The following is a 16,625-nucleotide window of genomic DNA, read 5'->3' on the forward strand; positions in this document are numbered from 1 at the left end:
TATTGCCTTAGTTGAAGCATTTAAAACCAACAGCCTTCAGGTTACATTTAGTGTCAGGAATAGAAAAAAGGTTTCCAGATTCCAGGATCCTGCGAGGGAACTCATCCTTTCCTTCCTGTATACACACAGGATGGGTGAACAGGCCCAGCACACAGGCCATTTACTGACTGAACTCACTGATGTGGCATTATGTAATGTGGGAAACATGGTCGTTCCTTAAAAACCCACAGACCTTCCCTTCCCCACACCCCTCACCTGAAGGTTGACCAGCATGAAGGTTGGTCCTAACAACAAACCCTCACTATGCTCTTATTTTCTTGCTATCACAGATCAATCCACAGTCCATTATCCTTCAGGCCACTGTATCAGAACCTCCTCTATGATTTGTCTTGAATATATAATTTGCTACAATTAACAGCAACATCATGTAACGTGGCCAGAAACACTTCTTACATAAAATCAGATTTATCCTGAATAAAAAGTCTTCCATTCAAGCTCTACCAATATACTAAAACCACTATAACCAACTTCCATTAATAAATATGTGAACAATTCTAAAATTCATCCATGTGCAATATGGTAAAATGTTTGGAGAAATCCTGCTTTAAAAAACAGCAGATCTGAAAATCGCAAATGGAATAGTCCTGGGCTGTACTGTTCTGCTTCTCAGCAGGTGTAATAACCTAGGGCTTGACTCATACATCCAGGAGAAGTAGTACTCAGTGTTTTTTCCCTCATAACTCATTGAAAATGTGACACAGCAGACAGGGAACCTGAACCTCAAGATGTGTGGCAGAGACACGGGAAAACAGCAATATGTAGGTAAGTCTGCAACAAGAAGGGAAAAGGCACAGCAGATATGCCTTTCTGCTTTTCAAATAATACATACCATAGTGTAATTGTGAGCCACTTTGTGCAAATCTGTACAACCTTGGGCATCAGCAAAAGAACGGATTCCCAGACAGTTAGACGGGTGAAGCTGTTTCATTAAAAACTTACAGCATGCTTCTACAACCTGTGAAAGCTGAAGAAGGCAAGCTGTAGATAATAGGCACTCAATATTATCTTCTTTTAATTCAAGGCGGCCTGAATGGTAAAAAGAAATTCCATTAGCTGTGGAACTACATCAGTCTTATTTTATAAAATAACTGATGTTAACAGTCGTATTTCTAAATAAGAGCTCATTACGTATATTACAGACCTAGACAGTTTAAGACACATTCATAAAAGAAAAAACAAGCACTAAATGTGGAAAACATTTATTAGCTCTTCACAATCTTTACTGAAATGAAAAACTAGAAGGAAAACTAAAATAAAAAACTATACATAATGACTCATTTTTGGAATTTAAAAATGTTGCATTAATGAATAATTTAGATCTACTATACACAAATATATAATACTCAATTTTTTAATGTAAAATCTTGATATTACATAACTCATCAAATTATTATATTAATATTTTAAAATACCATTCAAGAGCTTAATTATGATAATCATTTTAAAGGCTTTAGTGTGGAATTTTAACTTATACAAGCATCACCAGCGGTGCTGAGAACAACAGCAGAATTAACTGTTAGCTATGGTTTATTAGAAGCAGAAATCTGAAATCTAATAATACAATATAAATCTAAGAGGTTTTAATTTACATTTTCAGACTTATTACCTGTATATGCATACTGAATCAAGGACCACAATGAATTTGGTTCTACGCCTTCCATTTTTATCTCTTCTTGTCTTGCCTCTCTGACATCATTAGTAAACATGGCAGCAAAATAATCTGAGACAGAGGACAGCACCAATCTGACAACACATTAGGAAAAAAAGTCAATGACCACATTCAAGTTGATGTGCATTAATAAAGGCTGTTGTTTCTTCTTTAAAATTCGTTACCCATGGAAAGTGCATGGTATGGGAAATACGTTTTAAGTTTGACAAATTGCTTTGTGGTCTACTTCTTTCTTTTGAATAATAAATTACCATTACTGAAAATTTTCTGCTGAGGTAAATGATTTACCTGCTCACTATTCAAATATAATTTTGTAATATCCAGAAAGCAAGCTGCAAGCCCATAGCATTAAATCAACTTTATACAAAAGAGAAAAAAATGTAAAGGTTATTTTTTGTTTATCATTTTTGAAAATGACCTAAGGTATTTTAAAAAACTGTATCTGTGGGAATAGTGAAGGTATGGAAGACATTTGAAAATTGTTTCAGCAAGTTATTTTTAACTTCTGTGTTAAATTCTTAATATTATAGTATACTTTTTGTATTTTGTTATGTATTTGTCCTATCACTATAAAATTAAATCTTGCTATAATATGTATTAGCTATGTCTCTTCAGATATTCGACAGTCACATAAGAATAGTTATAAATATATATGTGTGTAATATATATATATATATTTTTTTTTCTTCTTTTGAGACAGAGTCTCACTTTGTTGCCCTTGGTGGAGTGCCGTGGTGTCATACCTCACCACAACCTCAAACTCTTGCCTCAGCCTCCCTAATAGCTGGGACTACAGGCACCTGCCACAATGCTTGGCTATTTTTAGAGATGGGGTTTCACTCTTGCTCAGGCTGGTCTTAAACTCCTGAGCTCAGGCAATCCACCTGTCTGAGCCTCCCAGAGTGCTAGGATTATAGGTGTGAGCCATCAAAATATTATTTTTGAATCATGTATGTTTCTCACTTGATAATGTCTTAAATACATTTCCATGTCAACATACTTACACAGATGTACTTTATTCATTTTTTTTTTTTTTTTTGTAGAGACAGAGTCTCACTGTACCGCCCTCGGGTAGAGTGCCGTGGCCTCACACGGCTCACAGCAACCTCCAACTCCTGGGCTTACGCGATTCTCTTGCCTCAGCCTCCCGAGCAGCTGGGACTACAGGCGCCCGCCACAACGCCCGGCTATTTTTTTGTTGCAGTTTGGCCGGGGCTGGGTTTGAACCCGCCACCCTCGGCACATGGGGCCGGCGCCCTGCTCACTGAGCCACAGGCGCCGCCCGCTTTATTCATTTTTTTTAAAGACATAAAAATGATCATACGGAGAATAACGGAAGCTCCCTTTGTGTCTTTCTCTACTTTTATTCTCCTCCCTCCCCAGGAATAGCATTTCTGAGTTATAAGATTCACCAAATTGCTCTCTAAACTCTTATACGAATTTAGACACCCCCCCCCTCCACCACCAATAAGTATCATATAAGACTAACATCTCCCCTACACTATTGTTGGATGTTAAAATTTTTGGCCATCTGTAGTGTTCAGTAGTATCTCATTGTTTTAATTTCTATCCATCTACTTGCTAGTGAAGTTGTTCCAGTATTTATTGGCCGTTAATATTCCTTCTTCAGAGAATTGTCTTTTCATCCATCCTTTCATTCATTTAGTCATTCACTGAGCAAATACTGCTGTGTACCAAATAAGTACCGGCACTGTTCCAGGTACTGAAGTCCATCAGGGCACAAAACAGATGGAAGACCTCTTTTCTAATGAAGTTTTACATTTAGAGGGCAGAGAGAGGGGGAAAGTAGAAGTAAATTCCATAAAGGTGGTGCAGAAGTAGAAGTAAAGTAGAACAGTAGAAGTAAATAAAAGGTGGTGCTGGGGGAAAGATGTAGTATAAAGGGAAGTGGAGAGAGGGCAGTGAGTTTAAACTGGTGGTCAGAGACGTGAGAAGATGCAGGATTCAGTCACACAGGTGTCGGGATATAGCACTGGGGCAGGAATAGCTGATGTAAAGTGCAAAAGCAGGGGCAACAGGCCTGCACGTACCAGGAACGACAAGGGGTGCAGGTGGCTCGTACGGAGTGAGGAAGGGAGCACCAGGACAGAACGTCAGACAGTTAATGGCAGGCTGGATCACGCCAGCCACGGCACATATGTTGGCTTTCACATGCTGTGACACAAGGAGTCACTGAAAGATTTGATCAGAGGAGCAATGGAGTCTGAGTTCCTTTTATAAGGATCACTCTGGTTGCTGTGGTTAAAAGCAGAATGGAGGGGAAGACTAGATGCAGGGAGACCAGTTAGGAGGCTCTTGCATTAGTAATCTAAGTGAGAGGTGACGGCTTGCACTAGCATGGCAGGTAAGGTAAGGTGTTCAGTCTTGGAAATTTGAATTTGAGATGCCTCTATGAAATTCAGGCTGAAATATCTTTTCTAACAAACTATGCTCATAACATGGACTTTTGGTCACAGGATATAGTTGTATCTCAATAAATGTATGCTAACTAAATGACTAAAACAGTAAGATCAAACCCATTCTTCCTAATGATTTTACTTCCACTTTGGAGAGCTTTAAAAAAAAAAAAAAAACAACCTCTGGGATAGAGTTAATTAGTTTTGAAGGGCATTAATAAAAAACCTTTGAGATTCATAGTGGTGATTAACAATGAGCAATTGAATACAGAATTATGAGAAGAAAATGAATTATTCTTTATTAAGCAGCTCTTTTCTTCTTCTTCTTTTTCAAGAAATAATACATCACTTGTGACCAAGTTTTTTTTTTCCCAAAGCTACTTTTTATACTTACTGTAAATGAGCAAACAGAAGTTGGGATAGATGTGGCTATTTCAAAATTCTTAAAACTTTCTGCTACTCCACTTCTTCATTTTTTTCACTTAAAAATAACCACTAGCTCTCATTTCCATTGAGTTTATTTAATATATTTGATAGGTAGAACATGGGATGAAAGCTGCTTACAATAGCTAAAATCCACTAATACTAATTTTCTGAGGCTTGGGTGTTTTGTTTCTGTGCTTCTACAGAGGGAAAATTATCCTTTTAGGATCATTTAACGTGTAATAATTTCATATGGCTGTTTTCTGGGTAGAAATTCCGTGATACCCCTCTGCCAAAACATGATAGTTAATTGGAGTAAGTGACTTTAATACATGCAACTAAATTATCAAGGAACTATTTCACGCATGTAGAGAGGCAGAAAACAATTACCTGTGAGCTGGAATTCTGCGATCACCAGCAACTAAAATTACATCACACAACTGTTTATGTCTCAGGTAGTTTTCCATTTTTTTAAAGGTTTGCTCAGCATGATTAAGGGCTTGGAAAAATTCATCTGATGAACATGGCTCCATAGTATGGCAGGATGATGATGTCTGACTACTATTGGAAGTCCTGAAAAGAAAGAAAACACGGATTTTGAAATATCCCCATCACCTTAAAAAGGTTTTTCCTATGAAGTCCTATTTAAGCCTTCAAATGCAATAGAAGAAATCAATGCTGCCTATCAATATTAATATATAGTCATTCATCATTTTAGTCTTTAAAACCAAGGATGACTGAAGTCAGACTTGTCTTGTGAACACTATAAGTGAATACGACATGTTAGTCAATAGCTACACATATTCTTTGCAGTACCTGTTTTTGAGGTCTTTTCTCTGTTAAACCCAACATTTCTGCTAAAGAAGTGCCACGCTACGTTCATATCGATAACCGTATCTCCTAATATTGTATTTAAGGGCCTAAGAGAGCATTCTATGAATAAAAAGGAAGAAGTTTGGTGTAACTTCTGAGAGGATATGTGTTGCTTTTCATGCCACAGTTTGTGAATTGTAATTGTGGTTTCCTATTTCATTGATGTAACTGGGCAGAAATTAAAAAAAGTTTTCAATAAAAATACAAAGCAATAGTTAAGCCAAAAAAAAAAAAAAAAGAGAGAGAGAGAGAAAGATCATTATAGTCTCATCTTTGAAGGCAGAAACACAATGTAACTATTTTAGAGATACAAACCCTAGTCATCCTTTACTTAAAAAATAGGTTCTGTATGGGCTGGATGCAGTGGCTCACACCTATAATCCTAGTACTTGGGAGGCTGAGGCAGGTGGATTGTCTGAGCTCATGGGTTCGAGACCAGCCTGAGCCAGAGCTAGATTTTGGCTCTAAACATCTCTAAAAAATAGCCAGGCGGTGTTGTGGGTGCCTGTAGTCCCAGCTACTTGGGAGGCTGGGGCAAGAGAATTGCTTGAGCCCAACAGCTTGAGGTTGCTGTGAGCTATGACTCTATAGCACTCTACCAAGGGTGACATAGTGAGATTCTGTCTCAAAAAAAAAAAAAAAAAAAAAAAAAAAAAGGGTTATCCCCAGTTCACTTGTAAAATATATTGCCATAAAAAGTGTTATGAATAATTCTTGTAATAGTCTGGCCAGTCCTGAAAAGTGTAGATACTATAACTTTTATTACAGATTAAAGCAATTTGATAGCATAATCCAGGTGTCTAAAAATGTATCTGAAATTTCCAAATTATAATACGAAGTGTATGAGTAATATGTTTCCATCTGACTAACTGATGGAAATTATGAAAAAGTAAAAATATCAGTACTAAAAATGAAGTCCTGAGTCCACACCCTTGCCACCTCTACCACCAAACCCCCTCTCCAGCCAGGATCACTTAAATCAAGTAATCAACATCTGTTGGTTATGCAAGTAACTACCAAACCACACACTGTGCCATAGCTTTGTTCCCATTTCTCATCAGATCTTCTGTTAAGGATATTATGATTCTGACAAATGCTTTGTTGAATCAAGCTGCATGATATTTTAAGAGAATCTTCTTAATATAACTATCTAATAATCTTACCAAAAAAGAAAAAGTTACTGAACTCCTAAAGTAAAGGGGACTGAAACCAAGGAGATTAAGTGTCTTGCCAAGAGTCATAGATTCTGGTAGAGATAAGGGTTATTGTAGAGACTTACTGTGTGTTCACCAAAACCCCTTCACCTTTTCCCCTGAGAATGTAGCTAGACATTTCCCAGCTACTCTTGCAATTAGGCTATGGTCTTAGGATGGAAATGTACTGTGTTACATCACACGGTTCACCTTAAAGTGGTGAAGGACAGGCATGGCTTTCCCATACTCCGTCTCCCTGTCTGCAGGTTGAAAGAAGGCTGAGGACTCAGATGAAAGAAAAAATAAGATACATAAAAGATCACTCAGGCAAGAGCACTCACATGGAACTGAAATTTATCTGTTTTAGAAGTTAGCAGTGCCTGCACCAATAAATATTTTGACTTAAATCCTCCTAGTCCCATGCATTTTCAGTGTCGTATAAATATAAGCACTAATGATCTTGGAAGATAATTATCAGTAATGATAATAGAAGTGAAATATATATTATCTAGAATGGATGTGCTGTACACAATGACTATTATTGGTGTGATGACTTGAAGAACTCTGTACAATATACTCAACTTCACATTTAATGTCATTATTCTATCCTAGCACTCTGGGAGGCTGAGGCTGGTAGATTTCCTGAGCTCATGGGTTCAAGACCAGCCTGAACCAGAGCGAGAACCCATCTCTAAAAACAGCTGGGTGTTGTGGCAGGTACCTGTAGTGCTAGCTACTCAGGAGGCTGAGGCAGAAGAATCACTTGAGCCCAAGAGTTCAAGGTTGCTGTGAGCTATGATGCCATGGCAACAAAGTGAGACTGTCTCCCTTACTCCCCCTCCCCCCACCAAAAAAATAAATAAATAAAACAAAGTCATTATTCTAAAAATGTATTGAGTAATGTAATTTTATATGTTACTTATATAAATAAATGGGAATTAAAAACTATTTTAAAATCTAGGAGAAAGCATAACATAAGCCAAAAAATAATGTGGGAAGAAAACATTTCTCAATAAAATGAAATTTTATACCATCAAGTGATTACAAGAGCATTAGTGATCTAAGGAGGAGAGAAAATCATAATATCTAATTTTCGTAAGCCATAAAGTCTTTAAAGAACAAGATAAGGTAAATAAATCGATACTTCTTTCTTAGTGTTCCTATATTTTATATCCCATTTTTTGTACTTCACATTGAATTATCAGTAATGACTAAACAGTGAGTTAGTTAAATGGGTTTTGAGTGATTAATTTCCATTAGCATTCAAGATAAACGCTAATCAATGTTAAATTTACTTTACATTGTTATTACAGTTACTAAGTTACTTCAGGCTACTTTAGATGTTGGTATGATATAAGCCCAAGGAGGTAAGCCACCTCTTTTCTTGTTGAGAACCTTTAGGGATTTTGGTACCCATGAAAGAAATCAGAATAACCTGGGGAGCATTTCAGCATCTGTGTCTATAGCCTCATTCCCTAAGTCACTAGATCCGAGGTGAGATTTGAACACTGGAGTTTAAAAATAATTTTATATTCACTACTACACAATAAATACATGTGATGGAATTTAATGTATACACCCTAAACCTATTAAAGTTTTTGAAAAAAGAAAAAACTAATTTTATTTTTAATAGGCAAATAATAATTGTATATATTTACAGGGTACAATGTGATGTTTTCATACATGTATACATTTTAGACTGCCCAAATTAGGCTAATTAGCAAATCTATGTAACCTCAAATATTTACCATTTCTTTGTGATAAGAACACTTAAAATCCGTTCTGTTAGCTATTTAAAATATACTTTTTTTTTTAATTTTTTCTTTTTGTAGAGACAGAGTCTCACTTTATGGCCCTCAGTAGAGTGCCGTGGCCTCACCCAGCTCACAGCAACCTCCAACTCCTGGGCTTAAGCGATTCTCTTGCCTCAGCCTCCCGAGTAGCTGGGACTACAAGCGCCTGTCACAATGCCTGGCCATTTTTTGGCTGCAGTTTGGCCGGGGCCGGGTTTGAACCCGCCACCCTCGGTATATGGGGCCGGCGCCCTACCGACTGAGCCACAGGCGCCACCCGAAAATATACTTTTTTATTTTTTTTTAAATAGAGTCTTACTCTGTTGCTCTGGGTAGAATGTAGTTTAGGTGTCCTAACTCACAGCAACCTCAAACTGTCGGGCTCAAGTGATCCCCTTGCCTCAGCTTCCCAAGTAGTTGGGGCTATAGGTGCCCACCACAACGCCCAGGTAGTTTTTTTCTATTTTTTTTTTTTTTTGTTAATAGAGATGGGGGACTCGCTCTTGCTCAGGCTGGTTTTGAATTCCTGAGCTCAAACAATCCACTTGCCTCAGCCTCCCAGAGGGCTACGATTACAAGTGTGAACTACCGTGCCTGGTCCTTGAAATATACACAAACTTTATCCTCCTAACTGTAACTTCGTCCCTACTGACCCACATCTCTCCTCTCTGTCCACCTCCCATCTTCTGTCTCTGGTAAGCATCATTATACTCTCTACTTCTAAGAGTCTGACTTTTTTATATTCCACATACAGTATGAGTGAGATCATGTAGTAGAACACTGTATTTTTTAAAGGTCTACAGGTGATCATATAACCTGAAGATCATTGGTATATACTTCAATACAAAATCAGCATGTGGGCTCGGCACCCATAGCACAGTGGTTATGGTGCTAGCCACGTATACTGAGGATGGCATGTTCGAGCCCGGCCCAGGCCAGCTAAACAACAATGACAACTGCAACAAAAAAAGGCTGGGTGTTGTGGCAGGCACCTGTATTCCCAGCTACTTCAGAGGCTGAGGCAAGAGAATCGCTTAAGCCCAAGAGTTTGAGGTTGCTGTGAGCTGTGATGCCACAGCACTCTATTAAGGACAACATAGTGAGATTCTGTCTCAAAAAAAAAAAAATCAGCATGTGATGAACTTACAGATCAAAATATTGATTTACACAGTGGATGCTTTACTTGAAATATATGTAAACTGAATTTCTTTGAATAAAATATTTTAAATGCACTATTAGAACTCAAAGGAATATCTGTTATTTTCAAAATGAGCAGAAAGTAAAACATCAAAATTATTTAAACAGGCCAGGCATGCTGGCTCATGACTACAATCCCAGCACTTTGGGAGGCTCAGGTGGGAGAGCCAGGTGGGAGGATCACTTGAGGCCAGGAATTTGAGACCAGCCAAGGCAACATAGTGAGCCTTCATCTCCTAAAAAAAAGAAAAAAAAAATTGTTTATATAGTCATCCCTAGGTATCCTCAGGGATTGGTCCCAGGATTCTTGTGGACAACAAAATCCACGATGCTCAAGTCCCTTCTGTAAAAATGGCATGATACAGTATTTATAGATAAGCATCTCTAGATTACTTATGGGACCTAACAATGCAAATGCTATGTAAATAGTTGTTATACTGTATAGATTTTTATTTGTATTATTATTTATTATATTGTTCTTTCTTATTTATTTTTCAAATATTTTCCATCTGCGGTTGATTGAATTTGCACATGTAGGCCTACTGTATACATACACATTAACTAAAGAATGCTTCTAAAATAACATTCCAAACTTCTTTATTTCCTTTCAAGTCTTTAACTGCCATCACATGTTAAATGAACACATTATTTCAATGTGACAATTAATTCACTGAGATTTCTGGGCACAGTAATCACTTCCACTGCTCCATATGAAGGATCAAAAGAAGTGGAGGCTTCTAATTTGTATCCTGCTGAGAAGTATGGCCATTGTTCACAAAAGGAGCATGAAGGAGGAAGGGACAGCACCACTCAACAGACTTGGTGAGCTGCACAGCTTTCTACCAATTCTTCTTTTACTTTTTTAAAAACACTAGATACTTTGTACGTACAAGTTTATCAACGCAAGAATTTACTTTAACAAAAGAATTTATTGCACATCCATACAACTGCAGGACGTTAGGCATTGAAGCAGTCATATGCAGAGCTTTTATGCCTAGGAGGTATCTTCCCAGTAATTTAAATCAGCCCCTTTATTTTTCAGATGAGAAAGTTTGAGGCCCAAAATAATCAAAGTGACCCACAAAGACACCTAGGCAGCTGGTTGCAAATCATCCCCAAAGGAATTGGGAATTCTTATTTATCTTTAAACTAAGGCATCAGTGAGTACAAGAACTAAGGGTATGAAAAGAGAATGATGGCAGACTGTGAATGAGAATAATTCTATAGGAAAAAAAAAAGACAATAGAATTAAGGATTTTAGGCCAAAGCCCACTGCATGTGACTGCTACTTAGTAAGAGTTTCTTAGGTTTCCATGGTACAGGGATCGCATCCCTGTCCCTGGCTAATTAAACTGCTTTAAATATTCTGGCTCTGTGTAACCAGCAAGTTTAACACTTTCTTATTCTTTCTTTTCCTATTACTTGCTTTAGTTTGGAAAGTTGAATTGAAAAGGCATTTGCTAATGAAGTTTCTTAGAGCTGTGCTGTCCAATCCAGTAGCCACTAACCCCATTAGACTACTTTAATTAAATGAAATTTAAAATTCAGGTCTTTAGTTGGGCTACTCATATTTCATATGTTCAAGAGCTCTATTGCACACGGCTGGTCCAGAGTCCTATAGACTTGGGTTCAATTCCCATTTTGTCACTCACTATGTATCACTCTGGAACAAGTTATTTAACTTCTCTAAGCCTTAGCTTCTTCAACAGCAAAACAAGAATAAGTAATGCCTAAGTAATTTTCCTTTAGGGGATCCCTCATAGGAGGATTACTAGATGAAACAACGTGTGCATAGCCCGGGCACGGAGCACGCACACAATCAGGGTGAGCTGCTGTCAGCAGACACTTGCTTTTCAGTGGCCAATGGGAAGGTTTGCAATCTCAGCCCTTGTCTTCATACAATGTTATTTCATGATTGTCTTTACAAAAAAAAAATCCTCAGCGTTATTAATTTTTACAACTAAATTTCATACTTCTTTTAAAAATATCCTTTAGTAAACCCAATAGACATCCTAACCAACAATGCAAGCATCTGGGAATAGGCCATTTTTAGAGCATTTAAAATATATTTCTCTCTGATTTCTACTTGATCTTTCCCATAATATCAGAGGAAACACACCTAACACCTCTGCTTAGTTTTTTTTTTTTTTTTGGCCGGGGCCAGGTTTGAACCTGCCACCTCCGGTATATGGGGCCAGTGCCCTACTCCTTTGAGTCACAGGCGCCGCCCACCTCTGCTTAGTTTTATTTATATATTATTAAGATAAATTATACCTCAAAGAATTACATGAGATCATTCAAATCTTTTACAATAGACTTTCACTGTAATGAACTATACATTGCTGAATATTTCTAGGCTACAGGGAAACATTTAGTTTATAGCTTGTATCTCTCTCTGCAGCAGGCAATGAATTTGTAAGTCAGAAAAATGGCTAAACAGAAAAAAAGAGGCAAATATCAAACAGAATCAAGTCACCAACTATCTACAGAGTAACTATTCATATGCACCAGTTAGAAACTCTGGGGATGCTAAGGAAAAGAAAATTCCTTAGTGAAGAGAGCTGGAATTTGAAGAGTCAAGTTTTATAAACTGGAAAAAAAAAATGAAATAGCAATATCAGCTAAGCCTTGTAATTTCCCAGACCTCACACTTGCTCAAGGGTGCGTGTCTTCACACACTATGCACCATGACTACTAATACCTTTTTTGTTACTTTTATCATCAGAATTTGTAGTAGGGTTTCTTACTGGAGTAATTTTTCAAAATAATTTTTTAAAATTATTTCACAAGAATTATACTGTGTATGATTTTGACTCAGAAAAAACCTGCTTTGAAGCTCTAAATGGTCTATCTGGCTCATTCTCTAGGTAAGAGATTTACTCCTAGCCACCTGTGTCAGAGCTCATGGTATTCAGAATTCACGGCTTCACAAACGTGCAATGACTATACCATGAATCTTTTGACATCTTTTACAAATATTCAAACCACAAACTTCTTAGTATAGGCTAGCACAGTGATTTTTAACTGGTATGCCATGGTACGCTGGTGTGCTATGAGAGGATCTTAGGTGTGCCACGAAAACTTCTAAAGAACATCAATTAAATTATTTTTGAAAGAATTTAGCACAGTAATATTCTTTATTTTACTCTTTTTTTTCATCAACATAATTTAAGTGTACCATGGAAGTTTAACTACAGAATCAAGTGTGCTATGAGATTGAAAAGGTTGAAAAACACTGGGCTAGCCATTTCTCAATTTTTTGATGCATACCCTTTTCAGTATGCTCTTAAGCATGTACCCAAGTATATATTTATTTACAATAAATAATATATATTATTAATAGATAATATATATTACATATTATATAATATATAATAAAATAACATATGAATAAATATTTATTTATAAAAGACAAACAGATACCATTATACAGTTATATTATAAAATACAAAATAGAGATTAAAAGATATAATATAAAAGGAAGTTCTAATATATGTTTTTAACTATTACACCCATCGGTCATCTTGTGTGTCCCCAACTGGGGTACAACTGCTATTGGAACGCAGAGAAGCAAAGATTAGTATGGGCCAGTGTTTGAAAAGGCAACAAGAAGGAGGTGAGATTTGAAATATGTCTTGAAGTTTAGGTGGGTGAAGGAGTTATTGTCCCCTTTAAGGAGGTGATCTTCTCTAAAGACAAAGGCAGTTGTATGAAGAGAAATGGTAAAAGCTAAGGGAAAAGGACATCTTCATCCTCTCCTTTTCATGACAAACACATTTTGATTTGGGAATTTATAGATTCTCCCCATGCCCCCAGCATAGTGCCCAGAGTACCTGGATGGAGAGGTAAATGCTGTTTATAAGAATCAAACTTCTTAATAACCAGGGTGAAGGGGAAGCACCAATGGGCACTTTTATAACAATGCTAGTGAGAATTAAAATACAAATCCTAAAATGACTGAGAATACAAACTAAAAACCCTGAAAATGTGTGCATCTTGGATTTTGTCCAGAGGAAATAAACATCTATAGGAGCTACAGAGCTCTATCTACAGGGAAGATTTATCACAGGTTATTTCTGGTATGAAAATACTGGAAACTATTTAAATTTTAAAAAATTAGAATATCTGTTAAATAACCCAAAGAAATATCCATACATGAAAGAATGATACAGATGTTTGAAAAGATATAGACTATTTAATGTCATGGAAGCTGACATTATTTTTGCCTAGCCAGGATTCCTTCTTAGGATACAGAACCCACCTCTACTTTTGGGTAAACCACACATCCCCACCTCAGCCTCCGTGACTTAGGCAGACTTAAGCAAGCAGTTGAGGCCTGGCCAATGAGAGCATCACAGCTCCTGGCAATGATAACTGGTTCAAGTGCACAATCCAAATAAGGCCAATCAGAATCAACTTCACTTTTCTGCTAGCACTCCAGGAAATAGTCACTTTCTTTCCACTGGGCTCGCTAAGGAGAGAAAACATTAGGTAGGAGCTGCTAATGGCTTTTTTGCTATCACACTGAAAGTCTACCTGGGATAATGCCATCATGAAGGAAAACAGAATTTAGAAAGGGAGAAAAAGAGCTTCTGGGTGTTACTGGAATAGTTAGATGCAGCCATGACTAAAACTGGGCTCTATTCTGGGACTCTTTATTTACTTTTGTGAACCAAAAATTTTGCTTACTTTTTGCTAAGCTATCTGATTTGGGGCTTCTGTCTTTTGCAACCAAAGGAGTCCTAATTTTAAAATTTATATTAGAATTAAAAAAGCAGGCTACAAAATACTACGTATGATAAAATTGAGATTTTTTATTTTAAAAACACATATTATTGTAATTATTATACATGTAGAGAAAATATGCCAGTAGAACACGTCCCCAAATTAATAGCTATTGTTTTATCATGGCTGGGTAATTAGTGATTTTTATTTTTCCATTTTTGCTTATGTCTATTTTCTGCTGGCTGTATGGTAAAAAATACATTATGTAGTATGGTAAAAATTCATTTAAAAAATGAGATCCAAAGAATGCTGAAGAGGTCTATACATCTGTCTTCACTTCCTATAAACCTATTGATGATAACCCAGATCCATTCTTTACGTCTACCATGGCAAATTAGTTTCACTGGAGACACATGTCTCCAGGTAGAGACCACATTTCTGAGCCGCCCTTGTAACTAAGTGTGGCCACTAAGTTTGCACCATGGAGTATGAGTAGAACTGATATATGCAGCTGTGTCACCTGCTTAACGTAATTCTCTTTTCCTCTCTTGGGTCCTTCTCACAGGTTGGAATATGGAGGGAGAGATGAGTTAGCTACAACCAGGCAGAAAGGATAAGTCCTTACTTCATGGAGAAACAATAGGGAAGGAACCCGGGTCTCTGAACTTGCCCACCTGTCAGGTGATAGAGAAATAAACTTTTTTTTTTCTTTTTTTGAGACAGTGTCTCACTATGTCGCCCTCAAACTCTTGGGCTTAAGTGACTCTCTTGACTCAGCCTCCCAAGTGGCTGGGACTACAGGTGCCCACCACAACACCCAGCTATTTTTTTAGTTGCAGGTGTCATTGTTGTTTAGCAGGCCAAGGCCGGGTTCACCTGCTACCCCCACAGTATGCAGCCAGCACTGTAAGCACTGAGCTACGGGTGCTGAGCCAAGAAATAAACTTTGATCTTATTCTGTCACTGTGTTTCTGACTCTCTCTGTTATTCATCATCTTAGCCTAAGCCCTAGTAATATACTTATTAAAGTTAAATAATAAAATTATATATAGTAGAACCTCCATAGTTGACCACCTCCCTACACTGACCATTTCCTTAGGTTGACCTAATTTTCTTTCTTTTTTTTTTTTTTTTAGAGACAGTCTCACTTTGTCACACTCGGCAGAGTGCCATGGCGTCACAGCTCATAGCAACCTCAAATTCTTGGGCTTAAGCGATTTTCTTGCCTCAGCCTCCCAAGTAGCTGGGTATACAGGTCCCCACCACAATGCCTGGCTATTTTTTGTTGCAGTTTGGCCAGGGCCGGGTTCAAACCTGCCACCCTCGGTAATGGGGCCGGTGCCCTATTCACTGAGCCACAGGTGCTGCCCTAGTTGACCTAATTTTCACAGACCGGACATGCGCTACATGTACATATCAATACCGTAGGCCTAGTCCCTGGTGTTGACCGCCTTTCTATGTTCACCAGATTGTTTTTTGTTTTGTTTTTTTTTCATTCATTTATTTTTTATTAAATCATAGCTGTGTACATTAGTATGATCATGGGGCACCATACACTTGGTTCATAGACCGTTTGACACATTTTCATCACACTAGTTAACATAGCTTTCGTGGCATTTTCTTAGTTATTTTGCTAAAACCTTTACATTCCTCATTTACTAGGATTCACATATTCCCTTGTAAGATGCACCGCAGGTGTGATCCCATTAATACCCCTCCCTCCACCTACCTCCCCCCTCATTCCCTCCCCCTCCCTCTTCTCCCTATTCTTAGGTTGTAACTGTGTTGTAGCTTTCATGTGGACGTCCTACATTAGTTTCATAATAAGGTTCACCAGATTGTTAACAGTCCCTTGGTTGGTCAACTTATAGTGGTCCTACTGTAGTTATGTGTCTATGTCAGGCATCTTCAAACTTTTTAAACAGGGGGCCAATTCACTGTCCCTCAGACTGCTGGAGGGCTGGACTATAGTTTAAAAAAAAACAAAACGATGAACAAATTCCTATGCACACGGCACATCTCTTATTTTGAAGTAAAAAACACAACGGGAACAAATACTATTCACACTACTTCATGTGGCCGCAGTTTGAGGACGCCTGGCTATGTGGTGTATGTGTGAGGCATTGTTTTCATGCCTAATATATCTGATTCTAAAAACTTAAAATCTCATTATTGAATTCCAAGTGGAAAACAAGTAAAATAAAATGTGAGCAGTAAGTGGTATCAAGACAGGTTCTTCTGCTTTAAAAATCTGGAATTAAAAAGGCCAACTGTG

At 37.5% G+C, this 16,625-nt stretch overlaps 1 protein-coding gene across 2 annotated transcripts in view; it reads right to left on the minus strand.

Moving 5' to 3' along the window:
• Positions 1–16,625, minus strand: part of KLHL5 (kelch like family member 5) — a 64,337-nt gene that overhangs the window by 21,567 nt on the left and 26,145 nt on the right. For both annotated transcript variants that reach the window (XM_053577823.1, XM_053577824.1), the window contains 3 exons: positions 4,960–5,142; positions 1,667–1,803; positions 890–1,086 (listed from right to left, as the gene is read on the minus strand). In XM_053577823.1, the coding sequence (XP_053433798.1) occupies positions 890–1,086; positions 1,667–1,803; positions 4,960–5,142 (517 nt within the window). The remainder of the gene's footprint in view (positions 1–889; positions 1,087–1,666; positions 1,804–4,959; positions 5,143–16,625) is intronic.

The sequence above is a fragment of the Nycticebus coucang genome, chromosome 23 (genome assembly GCF_027406575.1).
Source record: "Nycticebus coucang isolate mNycCou1 chromosome 23, mNycCou1.pri, whole genome shotgun sequence".
Classification (NCBI taxonomy): Eukaryota; Metazoa; Chordata; class Mammalia; order Primates; family Lorisidae; genus Nycticebus; species Nycticebus coucang.